The sequence below is a fragment of the Phascolarctos cinereus genome, unplaced genomic scaffold, assembly GCF_003287225.1.
Source record: "Phascolarctos cinereus isolate Bilbo 61053 unplaced genomic scaffold, phaCin_HiC Scaffold_9;HRSCAF=440, whole genome shotgun sequence".
Classification (NCBI taxonomy): domain Eukaryota; kingdom Metazoa; phylum Chordata; class Mammalia; order Diprotodontia; family Phascolarctidae; genus Phascolarctos; species Phascolarctos cinereus.
The window spans coordinates 27,640,589-27,656,822 of record NW_027556402.1 but is presented as its reverse complement, the minus strand read 5'-3'; the positions used below and the strand labels follow the sequence as shown (position 1 = coordinate 27,656,822).

The following is a 16,234-nucleotide window of genomic DNA, read 5'->3' as shown; positions in this document are numbered from 1 at the left end:
TTGCCAAGGAAACCTCAAATGGGGTTATGAAGAGTAAGACATGACTGAAGAAAACTAAACCACAACATTCTAGGTTCATCAGGCTAATTCTAAGGTTTGGCCCTTCATTAACACTTAGTAGTAGCCTTCTCTTTATGAATAGTTATATGTGGAATTTTATCCTAGTAGCACTCTAAGGTGAAAGCAAAACCCAACACACAACTCACACATATTCCATTGAGATTTATTGAAAAATCAGAATTACTACAGAGATAAATTATAGGCATCCGGATGTTGGCCGGGTAGTAAGTGCAGGGAATATGAATGTTTTCCCTAGACTCCTTAAGTACTTCAAGGTGAAGGATGTGTTCCTCCCAGTCTGGACTTTCTTCAGCTTTCTCCATGTTGATACACATGCCAGTCAGTGCCTATGCAAAGGTTTCATCATGTGTCTTTTGAAGCAATGCATTTGAAGCTGCATGGCTTCCATCTGGGATTGAACCTACAGTTTCATTGGTGTAAAGAAATCCCAATAAGAAAACTCTCTCTACCGATGTAGATTAGCATCTTCTCTATTACTTTTATTTTTAAAAAGCAACCTGGGGCACTTAGAGGTTAAATGGCTTGTTCAGGATCACCTAGTCCGTATGTGCCAGACTTGAACAGAGGTCTTCCTGTTGAGGTTCAGAGTTAGAAGAGCTGGTTCAGGTGTGAAAGGATTCACTTAAACCTCTGTAGCCATTGGGAGCTTTATTTCGTCAAAGTTTCACAGGCCTGAGGTTAGCAAGGAGCTAAATAAAGGGTGCTGATATTGGAAAAGACCCAGGCTTATATAGATGGAAAGCTATACAGCCTGTAGGAAGATGATGTATTTTTAGAGTTTCATATGGGAGTTGGAGTTTAGGGACAGGATAAGAACAAACAAGGTGAGGAAGATGGTTGTCAAGATAAGGAGAAATTGTCCTGACACAGGATGAGGAACATAAATGACAGGATGAGGGAAACAAAGGCAATTCTTTTGGTCCAGGATGGGCTCCAGAAGAAGCCTCAAACCCCCTCCGGGACCTGGGAAAGTAACCCTTAATATTATTTTTGATCCTAGGGCACTCTTTGTCCCCACATCATTCCTAACTCAAAGGTGAGCTCTCCAAGGACTATACCTTACTGCCTCTCTTGCTCTTGCTTATATAATGAAAAACTTATGCTTCTGATGGCAGTTCATATCAATGGAGAACCTGATCTTCCACAAATTAAGAGCATTAATTGGCTAGATGGCATGGGCCTGAGCTCACAGTCCTTTCTGACAGTGACTGGGCCAAGGTATATGAGCCTAACTCATGGACAGTTTTCTACCCCATGCTCATAGGTTGTCTTTGACCCTAAGAAAAATGGATACCTTGATTTGCTTGATTCCTGCCCCCCCCCCCCAATTATCCAGGTAACCAGAAGAACTGTATGAGGACTGGCTATGTATTGGCTTGACATGCCAACAACCTTTGTGGTGATCCAGTAAACCTAGTTGGCCTGGGAGAAAATCAGCAAGGCTTTAAAACGGTCAGACTGATTTGTATTTCAAAGGGCCACATATCAGACACCTGAAATTCCTTACTTCCCCTCCTGCATGTCCTCTTCCTTGGGAATGGGGACTGACTCATTCCTGCCTTTTCTCCCCAAATTTCCTGCCTCCCTTTGTTTGAAAAGTATAATTAGCTCTCCTTTTCCAACTGGGCCTTAAGTGGTCAGAACAGAAATGGTGCTCGAGTGCAAGCTTATTGTCAGGTAATAAAGGCATCTGTTTAAACTGTAATCAGACTCTGGTTCACTACAGGTTCCCCTTTTTGGATCTGGGGTTTCTTCCATTTAACGGTTCACAGGGGTTTTTCTTTATCAACCCTTAGTAGTCTCAGATGCATAAACCTGTTGTTTGGGGAAAACCTATGAAGGGCTTATTTCCAGAAGCAATTTATGCACAGTGATACATCAGAAGGAGACGGTTATGTCAGTATACCACTCTGCTCAACTTGGAAATGTGAAAAATGATTTTTCTTAGTAATCATTATCTTGGAAACTCAGAGCTTCCCCATCCCCCTTTTTTCTAAGTTCAGTCCTTCAGAAGGACCTTAAGATGTAATCTAAATGGGTCTATTCCTGCTCTTTCTGTTGCCAAGACAGGTCTGGGAGAATGTTGATTCCTCCCTATGGCCAAGACAAGTGATATAGAAATTGATGTCTCTTTGACCAGGATAGCGTGGGAGTCACATACTGAAAGACCCTCATTTTATATGGGCCACCTCCCAGAGTTGATTGGCACCCTTTGGGAACACCTACTCTTTGAAGGGCATATAAGGCTGTACCATAAAAATCCAATTTGAGCCAGTTCTGAACTGGCCCCATTAGAGGGGCCCAGTTTTGAACTGAACACCCATGCAATGCATGTCAACCCAGCTTGAGAGAAATTACACTGTGAACATATGCACCCCAATTTCGTTTGTCTCTTTCTTGAAGATGACTGTGTTTAAAATTGGGGTTCTTTTTGGGGGGTACTAATAAATATTCTGAAATGACTGAACTAAATGTATGTATGTATGTATGTATGTATGTATGTATGTATGTATGTATGTATATATGTCTTGGATATGAAACTTATCAGGGAACTTTGATGCAAAGTTCCCCCCCCTCCATATTCAACCACTTCTCTTCTTATCCTACATGCATTTATTTTATTTTTGCAGAAAATTTTCAGTTTCATATATTCAAATTTACCAGTTTCATCTTATGTAATTGCCAGTAATTGTAAAACACTTTTTAGTTGAGACTGTATCTCCTATATGTAGCTGTGAAAGATATTCAGTCTACTTCTCTTCTAATGTTTTTATATTATGATATTTAACACGTCCATTTAGATTTTAGAGCATATTGTAAAATATTGTATCTAAGAGTACTTTGTTAGACTGCTTCCCAGTTTTCCAAAGAACTTTTATCAAATGGGGAGTTGTGTCCTAAGTTTATTTTTCCTGATCTGTTGAACACTGGATTATTGAATTCCATAGTTTCTGATCCCCCTTTGTCTAATCTATTCCACTTATCCCTGTTTTCTGAACCACTAATAGAGATGGTTTTGGTGACTGCTGCTTTATAATATAGTTTGAGGTCTACAAGTGCAATTCTGCCTTTATTCTGACATTTTTTCACAATTTCCCTTGATATCCTAGATCTTTTACTTTTCCAAATGAATTTTGTCATTGTTTTATTGAGTTCTGTAAAGTATCCCTTGATATTTTGACTGATATAGTATTAAAACTGTAAATTAACTTTGATAGCATGGTAATTTTTTATTGGCATGAATCAGCCTTGAGCACTGAATATTCCTCCAGCTATTTAAATTATTCTTTATTACTTGAAGAAGTACTTTCTAATTAAATCTTTATGTCTTTTTTGTGCTTTGGTAGATTGATTTCCAAATATTTTACGTACTTTGTAGTAATATGGGATGGGCCTTCCTTTTCTACTATTGACTCTTCGATTTTGCTATTTATTACATAGGACTGCAGTTGATTTTTAAGGATTTATTTTGTAGCTTGCAGTTTGGCTGAAGCTATTGTCTCTGTTAGTATCTTTGTTGATTCTTATGATTTTCTAAATAAACCATCATATTATCTGCAAATAAGGATAGCTTTATCTCCTCTTGATCTATCTTTATTACTTAATCTTTTTTTCTTGTCTTCCTATTGCTAGTATTTCCAGAATCCTATCAAATAATGATTAGAAGAGCGGCCTTCCTTGATTTACTCCTGTATTTATTAGGAAAAGGTCTAGTGTATATCCATTATATGTGATATTTGCTTTTGGCTTTAGATAGATATTTTTCATGAGTTTAAAAAAGATCCCTCTGGGATCAGACCCAAGATGGCAGCCAGCAGGAGGCTAATGAAGGAGCTGGAAGAAATCTGAACATGTGGGATGATGAAAAACTTCTGTAACATCCAGGTTGATGAAGCTAATTTGTTGACTTGGCAAGGGCTTATCACTCCTGACAACCCTCCCTATGACAAGGAAGCCTTCAGAATTGAAATCAACTTCCCAGCAGAGTATTCATTCAAACCACCTAAGATCACTTTTAAAACAAAGATTTACCATCTTAACATGGATGAAAAAGGGCAGGTCTGTCTGCCAGTAATTGGTGCTGAAAACTGGAAGCCAGCTACCAAAACTGACCAAGTCATCCAGTCCCTCATAGCACTGGTGAACGACCCCCAGCCTGAGCACCCCCTTCAGGCAGACCTAGCTGAAGAGTACTCTAAAGACCATAAAAAAATTCTGTAAGAACACTGAAGAGTTTACAAGGAAATATGGGGAAAAGTGACCTGTGGACTAAATCTTCCATGATTGATTCCAACCAGGGCAAGCCAAGACCTGGAGCAGTACATTTCTAACACCCTGCAACCAGGACTCTGGGAAATTGACAGGGGCCACCTCCTGGCATTAACTTGTGGCAGTGACTTTCTGCAGTTTTCTTAATCAAAAGTGGTCTAGGTAAACCTGTAAAGAAAGGATTAAAAATTTAAGATGTTCTAGTTCTGATTTCTTTGTTTTAAAAATCACTGCCTCAATCTACCTTAAAGGATGATGTATTCTTTTCTTGCCCAAATCTATCCCAAATCTTCAGTTTCTCTTCTGGTTTAAAACAGAAAGTTAGTGAGTGGTGCACACTTCTGATCCCTCCCTTCCCCTTTGTAGGTCTTATTTTATTGAGTTCATTTTAATCACACTCCCTGTCCTCAGAACAATGCTTTGGAACCCTCACCCCACATTCAACCTATTCACTCCACCCCCCCCTCCTCCCAAGCCCTGAAAGAACATGACCTAAAACCCAGCATTGCCCTCCCTCCTTCCGGGCTGCTCTGTGCTTTGTGAGCAAGGGTTGGGAGTTTGTAACGTCTCAGAAACCCAAATGTGGCCAAACCCCAGGGTGAAGTCTGTGATGAGGAAGGAGTCTGGCTGTTGTGTAAATCTGGCTTATCAAAGTGATGCTGATTAAATGGGCAAACCTCCCCCCCCAAAAAAAGGTTCCTGTTTGCCATCCTTTGTAGTGCTTTTAGCCTAAATAATTGTTGAACTTTGTCAACAACTCTGCTTTCAAGAAAAAATATTCATAGAACTGTATCTTCTACTTAGGAAATGAATTTCTCTAAATGGAGGTCGTATTTGCAGTTACAATTGATAAAAACTAATAAAAACAGTAACAACAATAACAATATAGGATTGTTCCATCACATGAGCCTGTCTTTTACAAGTAGAAATTCATCGTTGTTCAGTCATTTTAGTCCCGTCTGGTTTTCATGACCCCACTCCATCTTCCCTTCTATCACCCTTCCTTGTAGGGTAAGGTAGATTTCTATACCCCAATGAGTATGTATGTTATTCCCTGTTTGAGCCAATTCTGAATGAGATTCAAGCATTGTCCAGTATTCCCCACCTTACCCACCACTGTAAAGGCTCTTTCACACCTCTTTCATATGAGATAATTTACCCCATTCTACCTCTCCCTTCCCCCTTCTCACTCTTTCTTAACCCTTAATTTTTATTTTTCTAGGTATCATCCTATCATAGTCAACTCATATCCTTTCCCTTTATGTATACTCCTTCTAACTGCCCTAATAATGATAAAGTTCTTAGGAGTTGCATGTATCATTTTGCCATGTAGGAATGTAAACAGTTTAATCTTGAATTGAATTGAATCCCTTATGATTTCTCTGTCCTGTTTATCTTTTATACTTCCCTTGACTCTTATATTTGAAAGTCAAAATTTCTATTTACCTCTGTTCTTTTCATCAGGAATGCTTGAAAGTCTTCCATTTCATTAAACATCCAGTTTTCCCTTGAAGGATTATACTCAATTTTGCTGGATAGGTGATTCTTGGTTGTAATCCTAGCCCCTTTGCACTCTGGAATATCACATTCCAAGCCCTCTGCTCCTTTAGGTGGAAGCTGCCAAATCTTGTGTGACTCTGTGGCTCCACTATATTTGAATTATTTCTGGCAGCTTGAATATGTTTCTCTGGAATATGACTATAATATTCCTAGAAGTTTTCTTTTTGTGATCTCTTTCAAGAGGTGATCAATGGTTTCTTTCAATGTCTATTAAACCTCTAGGATTCTAGGTTCTAGGATATCAGGGCAGTTTTCTTTGATGATTTCTTTAAATATGATGTCTAAGCTCTTTTTTAAAAACTTGTGTGGCTTTTAGGTAGTCCAATAATTCTTAAATTTCTCCTTGATCTACTTTCAGTTGTTTTCCCAAGGAGATACTTCATTGTTTCTTCTATTTTTTGACTTTGTTTTATTGTTTTTGGATGTCCCACAGAATCATTAGCTTCCATTTGCCTAATTCTAATTTTTAAGGAATTATTTTCTTGAAAAGACCAGACTTCTGCTTCAGGGAGCCAAGATGGCAGAGTGAAAAGGTAGTCACTCTCACCCTCCCATATCAATCTCTGAAAACCCAGAAAATATTGCCCCAGGAAAAACCCTGGAACAGTTGAACCAGAAGAAAGACAGGGAGCAGCAGTCCAGTAGCCCAGGTAGCTTGAGAAATTAACGGGAAAGGCCCCTCTTGCCCTAGGGAAAGGAGAACAGTACAGATTGGGAGGCATCCCAGCAAGCTAACACAAAGCCCCACTTTAGCATACCAGGAGGAGATCCTGAAACCCAGGTGGTAGAGAAGGCAAACACCAACACTTGGACTTCCGCGTGCCCCTGTGAGGGCAGGGGAACTGGTAGAAACCAGCTCAGAAAACCACCAGGTGCCTCAGCATTCTATAGCAGTCTCCCAGTGCCTCAGCAAAAATCTGTGAAGCAATCCAAGGGCCCCAGGCGGATAAACATCCTGCAACAATCCATCTGAAATGAGCTGAAGAAAGTGAGAGGAAAGGAAAAGCAGGCAACATCCAGGAGCCAGACTACCAAATCCTACCCCTAGAGTTTCAGTGTTGCTGATTCCAGCCCAACACCAGATAAGCTGCCAGAACCCTACAGCCTCCAACTGCCAACATCAGGGGCCCAAGCATACAAAGCCAGTGACCAGGCCCCGGACTCCCAACACAAGAAGCTTGGGTCAGTGCCCTCTGCTCCCCAGCAGGAGAGCTCAATCTCTTTAAAGGCCAGGAAATAAGCAAACACCATGAGTAAAAAGAAACGCACCATAGATTCATATTATAAGAACAGTGAAGATCAAGGCAGAAATTCCGAAGAGGACAACATTGTCAACAAACCCACATCTGGAACCTCAAAAGGGAATATGAACTGGTCTGAAGCCCAAAAAGCCTTCTTAGGAGAGCTCAAGAAGGATTTTAAAAGTCAAATGAGAGAGGTATAAGAATCCTTAAAAAATACAATTGGCCAAATGGGGGAAGGAGGTACAAAATCTAATAGAAGAAAACAATTTGTTAAAAATTAGAATTGGACAGATGGAAACTAATGACTCTATGAGAGAGCAAGAATCAGTCAAACAGAAACAAAAAAATGAAAAAATAGAAGAAAATGTAAAATACCTCATTGGTAAAACAACTGACCTGGAAAATTGATCCAGGACAGACACTTTAAAAATTATTGGTCTACCTAAAAATCACGATGAAAAAAAGAGCCTGGACTGTATCTTTCAGGAAATCATAAAGGAAAACTGCCCTGAGGTCCTAGAACCAGAGGGTAAAATAGCCATAGAAAGAATCTACCAATCACCTCCTGAAAGAGATCCCAAATTGAAAATGCCAAGGAACATAGTAGCCAAATTCCAAAATTACCAGATCAAAGAGAAAATACTGCAGGCAGCCAGAAAGAGACAATTTAAATATCATGGAACCACCATCAGGATTACACAGGACCTTACAGCTTCTAAAGTAAAAGACCGTAGGTCATGGAACATGATATTCCGTAAGGCATAGGAGCTTGGATTACAACCAAGGATCAACTACCCAGTGAGAATGAGCATGATCTTTCAGGGGAGGAGATGGATATTCAATGAAATAAGGGACTTCCAAACCTTCCTGATAAAAAGACCGGAGCTCAACAGAAAATTGGATCTTCAAATGCAAGACTCAAGAGAGACATAAAAATGTAAATGGGACAGAAAGAGACAATATGTTGTTAATAAGAGCAAACTGTTTACATCTTCCCTACAAGGGAAGATGACACTTGTGACTCTTGAGAACTGTATTGTTATTACACCATGTTAAAGGAGTATAGATATAAGTGGACTTTGATGTAATGATAAAAAAAATGTAATCAAGTGGGTTAAATGGATCCAAGTAAGTGGATTAACCTGATCTAAGTAAATGTACTGAGAAAGGAGGAGGCAGACAAGGGTAAATTACATTACAGGAAAAGACACAAAAACCTATTCCCAGCAGAGGGAAAGAAGGGAGGGAGGTGAGCATTGTTTGAACCTCACTCATCAGATTTGGCTCAAGAAGGGAATAACATAATCAGTTAGGTATAGAAATCTAACTTGCCCTATAGGCAGTTGGAGGGAAAAGGGGAAAGAAAAGGGAGGGGGAATAAAAGGGAGAAAAGAAGCAGTAAAGGTAATGGGGAAGAAAAGGGAAGGGCCTAGTAGAAGGGAGGAGGGACTGAGGGAGGTGGTGGTTGAAAGGAATTATTTTCTCCAGTGAGCTTTTGTTCCTTCTTTTCCATTTGGCCAATTCTACTTTTTAAGGAGTTCTTCTCTTAGTGAATTTTTGTACATCTTTTTCCAATTGGCCAATTTTGCTTTTTAAGTTCTTCTCTTCAGAGGACTTTTGTGCCTCTTTTACCATTTGGCCTATTCTCTTTTTTGAGGCGTTATTTTCTTCACTTTTTTTGTGTGTGTTTCCTTTACAAAATTGACTCTTTTCATGATTTTCTTGTATCACTGTCACTTTCCCCAATTTTTCCTCTACTTCTCTTATTTGATTTTTAAAATCTCTTTTGAGCTCTTCTTACTTCTTTTGGGGCCAGAGACCAATTTACAGTTTTCTTTGAGGATTTGAATGTAGTTGTTTTGACTTTTTTGTCTTCTTCTGAGTTTGTGTTTTGACCTCTGTCGCCATAGTAACTTTCTATGGTCAGGTTCTTATTTTTGTTTGCTCATTTTTCCAGCCTATTTTTTGACTTTTAACTTTATGTTAAAGTTGGGCTCTGCTTCTTGGATATAGGTAGTGATCACAAGTACTCTTTTCCACCCTGGAACTGTGACCAGGGTCCCTGCTCCCCTGCAGTGCATGCCCTAGTGTGCCCTATTGCCCCTTGGGACTTTGACCAAGAGCCGTGTATGGGCAATGCAACAGAGTCCTGCATCCAGTGCCAACAAAAGGACCCCTGTAATCCCCTTCTGACCAGTTGTTTGAACCCCTTACTGTCTGTGGGCCAAGAGCTCCGGAAGCTGCTGCCAAGTCAGTCTCTGCTGCTGGCTTGCCAGGTTGCAGCCTGTACTGGACTGCTCTACTCTCACCCCTGTGATATAGACCTTTCATGCTAACATTCTAAGTTGCTTTGTTGGTTTTGCCACTCCAGAATTCATTCTGAAGTATTATTTTATAGTTGTTTGGAAGGGAATTTTGGAGAGCTCAGGTGAGTCCCTACCTTTACTCTGCCATCTTGGCTCTGTACCCTACTCCCCACACTTTCCATCAGATGCCAAAGAAAAACAGCAGTGGAAGTAGAAGGGCTAAAGTCTTTCAGAAAAGTTAGCTGTCATAGTTGTAATAGGTAGAACATTTTTTTCTTATCATGTTTTGTTGATTTTTTTTGGTCTTTTATAATCAATTCCCTCCATACACTTTACAATCCTATCAAACTAGCCTTCTTGCTATTTCCCACCCATAATACTTCATCTCCCATCTCTGTACCTTTGCACAGACTATCCTCCATTGCTGAAGAGCACTTCCTCTTTACCTCTCTTAGAATCTCTGAATATGTAGAGATAGCAAGAGCAGAGGGCTTCCGTCAGAAAGCCCCAGGATGGTCAGAAAGTCTCAGGATGGAGATCATGAAAGCCCTGAGGATTGTCAGCCATAAGAGAGGTACAGTATATGCAGAGTGGAACAACCCTGGAGTTTCTAGGTCCTGTTCTGAAATAATAGAGAGGGCTCTGAAGATCCAGTGCTCTGAACCTCAGAGATCCTTCGAGCCTAATCCCAGGATATGAAGATCAGCACAAGAATAGTACTTCAAAGTTCAAAGTTCAGCTCAAAAGTCATCTCATACATAAATCTTTTCCAGATACCAACTACTAGTGTCTTCCCACCTCAATTACCTTGTAATTCTTTTGTATATATTTTTGTATATAGTTTTGTAATGAGGATTTAGTGCATACACACACTACCTAAAACGATCTCACCCACATGGAAATTTCTGGGGAACCTGCTTTCTAGAGACATGAGAACTAGCACATATGTGGAATTTGACCTACCTTCTTCCATTGATTGCATATGTCTTTAAAACTGACTGACAGATTTCTTGAATTCTTAAAGAATTCTATTCCATTAAAGATCCATTCCCTGCCCCTCCCTCCCCCCTCCCCTTTTCCCCCCTCCCACATCCCTTAGGATTATACTAAGTTTTGCAGGCAAGTTAGTTTTGGTTGTAATCCTGTATCTCTTGCCCTTTGGAAAACTGCATCCCAAGATTTCTGCTCACTTATAGTAGAAGCCTCCAGTTTTTGTGTGATCCTGACTATGGCTTCTTGAACTGCTTCTTTCTGGATGTTTACACTATTTTTTCTTTGATGTGGAAGCTCTGGATTATGGTTATGGAATTCCTGGGACTTTTCTTTTTGTGGTTTCTTTCAGGAGGTCATCACTGAATTCTTGCCATCTTTATTTTGTCCTCTGGTTTTAATTAGTCTAGGCATTTTTATTTATAATTTCTTGAAATATAGTGTCTGGACTTTTAAAAAAAAATAATGATTTTTATGTAGTCTAAAGATTTTGATATTATTGATATATTTATATGTAAATATATTATAATTGTGTTACATTATAAAACAAATAAAGGAACTTGTTTTACACATTAAATATTTTTTAAAGCCATTATATTGCATTTTCTTAATTTAATTTTTTGAGGGTTATTTTTCTTGCTATCTTATATAGTAACTGATTTCTGTCTGGTTTGTTTTAATTTTTTTTGGGGGGGGCTAGGCAATGGGGTTAAGTGACTTGCCCAGAGTCACACAGCTAGTAAGTGTTACGTGTCTGAGGTCACATTTGAACTCAGGTCTTCCTGAATCCAGAGCCAGTGCTGTATCCACTGTGCCATCTAGCTGCCCCTGGTTTGTTTTCATTTTTAAAGAATTTGTTACTTGAGTAAGGTTTGCTACTTTTTTCTTCTAAACTATTTATTCTTCTTCCAATTCCTTCCTCCAGAGCTTTTATTTAATGTTTTTAATCATTTGATTAATTTCTTCTAGATAGTCATGTAGTACTTGTATAATAGCCATGGTTTTCCTTTGAATCTCTGCTTGTAGTCATTATGGAATTATTTTCTTCTGTTTGAGTATCTCAAGATCTACAATAATTTTTAATACTTTTCAGCCTGAATTTCTGAATTAGAGTTTTACATTAGGGCCAAGATCTGTCACTTCTTGCACTTTGGTGGGTGGGTAGGTGGTGGTGGCTTATTCTGGGTCTTCTGTTCTTGTGCTGATCTTCATATCCTGGGATTAGGCTCGAAGGATCTCTGAGGTTCAGAGCACTGGATCTTCAGAGCCCTCTCTATTATTTCAGGACAGGACCTAGAAACTCCAGGGTTGTTCCACTCTGAGCATACCTGTATCTCCCTTATGGCTGACTCCTCAGGGCTTTCATGATCTCCATCCTGGGACTTCCTGACCATCCTGGGGCTTTCTGATGAGAGCCCTCTGCTCTTGCTACCACCACACAAAGCCTTTCAGGAAGGTTGGTACTGGCTTTGTACGCGACCCTCTTTGCTATTGTCCGAGAGTTTCTCCCTTAGAGTTCTGGACCTCTGTAATCTGATGGATGTTTCATATTCTGGGGGGAGCAGGTGTGCGGTGCAGGTGTGCCTCTGTTCAGGCAGCCATCTTGGACAGAATCCCTTCCTTTCTCTTCTATTTTTAAAAAAGAAAGGATGTGACCTTTTGTACTCAGGTCACATATCCATTATCGGCATATTATGGTATATAGGGTAAGACATTCTAAACTTAATTTGTGCTAAAATGATTTTCAGTTTCCCCAAGAGGTCTTGTACAAAAAAAAAGGTCCTTATCTCTGAGACATATTTTATAGAAATCAGAGGCAGCATTTCCATCACCTCTTTCATATTTGAAGCTTTCAGCCTTTCCTTACTGGGAATTCTGGGCCATAGCTATGATGGGAAGACAAAGAGAAAGGAAGCTGGCCATTCCCAGAAGGCATTCAATAGAGGCTTACCTAAAGGGCAGGCTAAGAGTTTAAGACATAGTCACAAAAGGGTGGGGAAGAGAGGGGGAGAAATTTCGTCTTCTCTATGACTTGATATAGGGGATTCTTGAAAGCACTTCTTTCCCAAAATCTTTGAATTGTACACTGTCCCAATCCTTTCAAAAGCAATGAGGGTTCATGTAGCAGAAGTGAAGGAGGCAGGGGCCAACTCAGTTTGGCTGGGGTTACTCCAACTAGTTTTTTTCCTTTCTTTTTTGAAATTTTAAATAGCATTTTGTTTTTTCCCCAGTTACATATTAAGAAAATTTTTTTAGTATTTACAAGATTTTGAGTTCCAAAATTTTCTTCCTTTCTTCCTTCCCCTCTTATAAAAACCAACTAGAGTTTTAAAAACTGTCCTTTGTTTCCCTTCTGTAATACATTTTTTTTTGGGTCAAATACAATTCATTTTGATTGAATTCTCTGGGTTGTATTGAAAGGGGAAAAGAGCTGGAGGGGCTGATTAGGATGGGAAAAATAAGCCAAGCAAAGCTTGAATTATTATTGCAATATAGTTATGTCTAGATTTGAGATAGAAACCTGGTAAGACCCAATAAGATGGAAAGACTAGGGGATGCAGGGACTGCTGTCCTTCCTTCACATGTTCTGAAGGCCAGGATATAGAATACTGTTTGCACACATGTGGTGCAGTGAACTTATGTAGCAAGCTTTGACTGCCATCTGGTGGCTTGCACAGATAGCTACTCAAAAATACACCCCTACCTGCTACACGAAAGCACCGATCCTGCCTCTGGGATTGAGCCCAGTAAATGTAACATTTGAAGACTGCGTTGGTAGATATTAAGCTCTGGCAACTTTTATCAAGTGTGAGCATATCTTCCAATATGGGTGCAATGGAGGTGGGGCCAAGATGGTGATTATAGGCAGCCACTCAGCTGAACTCCCCCAATATTCCTCTCTAAACAACTTTAAAATGATACCTCAAATCAAATTTTGGATTGGCAGAGCTAGCAAAAGGTTGGGGTGAGACATTATGGCTTAAGAAAACTTAAGAGGCTGGCAAGAGAAGTCTACAACACTGTGGTAGAGGCCTGTCCGAAGCCTAAACACAGGAGTGAGGACAGCAGCAGCAGCTAGGAGAGGAGGAGCTCCCAGCCCAGAGGGTAAGGAGTTCTGACAACTGGTTAGAAAGAGATTATAGGGGACCCTTTGCTAATACTGGGTATAGCTGGGTTCTGATTGGCAATTCTATTGCCCACATGAAGCTCTGGATCACAGTTCCAGGGTGGAGAGGAGCACTGGTGGTCATTCACAAGCGAACAGGGGACCTGGTCAAAGTTCCAAAGCAAAGAAGTGTGTCATAGCGTCAGATCTGCATTTTAGGAAAATCACTTTGGCGGCTGTCTGGAGAATTCGGTGAAATAGCCAGAGGCATGAGGCAGGGAGACCTATCAACAGAGGCTCCATATTTCAGTCCTGAAATAGTCTGAATATGCTAAATACTGAATAGACTGAAATAGTTGGGATGAGAGGTAAAGAGGCATAGTAGATAGAGCGATGGACTCTAAGTCAGGAAAACCTGAGTTCTAGTTGTGCCCTTGATATATTAGTGACTCTGGGCAAGACACAACTTAGGATCATAGATTTTGAGGCCCGGCAGTCCAACTCCTCATTTTAAAGATGAATAAATTCATAAGTGAAGTGACTTACCTATGGTCACTCAGCTGTCAAGAATCTGAGGGAAGATTTGAGCTCACACCTTCCTGACTCCAGTCCCAGCATTCTATCTGCTGTGCCTTGCTGCTAGTAACCCCCAAACAACTCCATGACTCTAAATTGCATATTGAAAGGGGAAGCTCCCCACATTAAATGGAACGAAGGCTCCCCACCCACATAAAGTATGGCCTGCCGTTGTATGGTGTGAGCCTTTTGTTATAAACAATCTCCAAGCAGAGACTTTCCACAGGTTTCAACAACTGTTTTCTTCTAAGAAGCATTTCATTACAGCATTACATTTTATGTGTCTATTTTAATTATATCTTGGAAATTTCACCATACGTTTAGTTGTCTAAGTTCTCCTTGTTCGGAAACTTCATTTATAACTTCAATGACAAGAGAAACTTGTTACTTTAGCTTTGGAAAAGACTTACTTGTGAGACATAAATATATTTCTAGTCTTCGGGGCGTCTCTCTCTTCTCCAAACCCCCTGCATACCCCGATCGGAAACTTTCCTTAAATGTTAAAGCCTGCCTCTGTCCCGAGCTGACCGTGTATTCCATCCCTCCATGGAGTTTTCCGGCCATATTTTACTTTCTTCCCTGGCTATGGGCATTCCTTGCTCCCCAGGGCAGCGCTGGGAGCGATCAGGACTGCAGGGGAAACACTGTTTGCCTTTCGTCCCGAGCCGCCTAAAGCGTCTCGGGAGGATCAGGAGCCTGGGGCTGGGTGAGTAATGAGGCTGAGCCGGCGATTCTCCAGCCGGTATCTAGAGGGAGGCTAAGTGGAGGGCGCCCCTTCCCGCCAGCCTCCGAGGACCTGGGTTCAAGTCTTTCCTCCTAGGTCTAGCCTCTGGGTGGAGTGCTAGCGCTTGCAGCTCCGGCTCGGAGCTCGCCAGACTCACCGCTTGGAATCCTGTGGGTTTAGGCTAAATGGCCGGGGTGGGTGTTGATGGGAATCCCCGCCGGCCCCGGGTCGGATTAGTAAGCAGGGACGTGCGTCCCTGCGCATTGCAGTCCGTCTCTCGCTTATTGCAGTGACCGGGTCTCCCAGGGAAGGGAACAGAGCGGCTGGCCTGGGAGGGTGCCCTCCGGGAGTTGGGCGAGGCTCCCGGGCGGGAGGAGGGCGCGGGAGGGGCCGGGGCGGGTCGGGGGCGGGGCTCTCCCGGGCCGCCCCCGCCACCCGCAGGGACTTCTGGCCGGAGGCCCGGGAACCCCAGTAGCCCACCAGGCGGTAATTGGCCGAGTGGAGGGCGCGCCGGCACGTGGCTGTTGCCTCCTGCGCCCTGGGGCTTGGGCCGCCCAGCTGCTGCTGTCCGGAAGGAGGGCAGGACGAGGACGCCTCGGAGGCGGAGGCAGGGGATCACCGCGCTCGGACGCCGTCCGCGCCTCGAGGCAGGAGATCACCGCGCTCTGACGCCGTCCGCGCCTCGTTCGCTCGCTCGGGCCGGTGGCCGCGGGGAGTGCCCGCCGCCCCCGGGCCGGGCCGAGGCATGGAGGGCGCCGAGCTGGCCGTGCAGGTGCTGGGCACCTGGCTGGCGCTGGTGCTGAGCCTCATCCTCCTGCCCTCGGCGTTCGGCGTGTCTCTGGGCATCTCCGAGACGTACATCAAGATCCTGGTGAAGACCCTGGAGGTGAGTGCGTGCGGGACCCCTGCGGGGGCCGGGGGCCGGATCTCTGGCCGCCACTATGATTCAGCAGCGGCCGGGCGGCCCGGGCAGGGCAGAGCCGGCGGCGCCGGGGCCCGGGGCTTCCCCTCCCTTTGCCTTCCCAGAGGTGACCCCTGAAGGACCTCGTGGTCCTTCCCCACGAGTGCCCCTGGCCGCTGGCGCACTGACCCGCAAGTGACCGCCAGGCACCGACTCGCAGTCACCTGGCCTGCTCCAAGTCCCCCTGGCTAGCCCGCTCCCTCCTTTTCCTTCCTGCAAAACTCGTCCGAGACTGACCTGCTGGTCGCTGATTCCGCGATCGGTCCCACGCAAGCCGCAGTCACCTGCTCCCCACTTCCTAGCAGCTTCCTCGGGTGCTCCAGCCCTTACAGCCCCACGTCACTCGAGCTGTAGAAGGACCCCTTAAATCAGAGTTTAATGACCATCGATCATCCCTGTTTGCCATCTTCCCCCTTC

At 42.7% G+C, this 16,234-nt stretch overlaps 1 protein-coding gene and 1 pseudogene across 1 annotated transcript in view; both read left to right on the top strand.

Moving 5' to 3' along the window:
- Window positions 1–2,672: 2,672 nt before the first annotated feature.
- LOC110209717 (ubiquitin-conjugating enzyme E2 L3 pseudogene) lies at window positions 2,673–4,937 on the top strand (annotated as a pseudogene).
- Window positions 4,938–15,289: 10,352 nt separating this feature from the next.
- GPAT3 (glycerol-3-phosphate acyltransferase 3) overlaps window positions 15,290–16,234 on the top strand; it is a 64,749-nt gene continuing 63,804 nt past the window's right edge. The window contains 1 exon segment of the mRNA XM_020988348.2: window positions 15,290–15,742. Within this exon segment, the coding sequence (XP_020844007.2) occupies window positions 15,602–15,742 (141 nt within the window). The 5' untranslated portion in view covers window positions 15,290–15,601.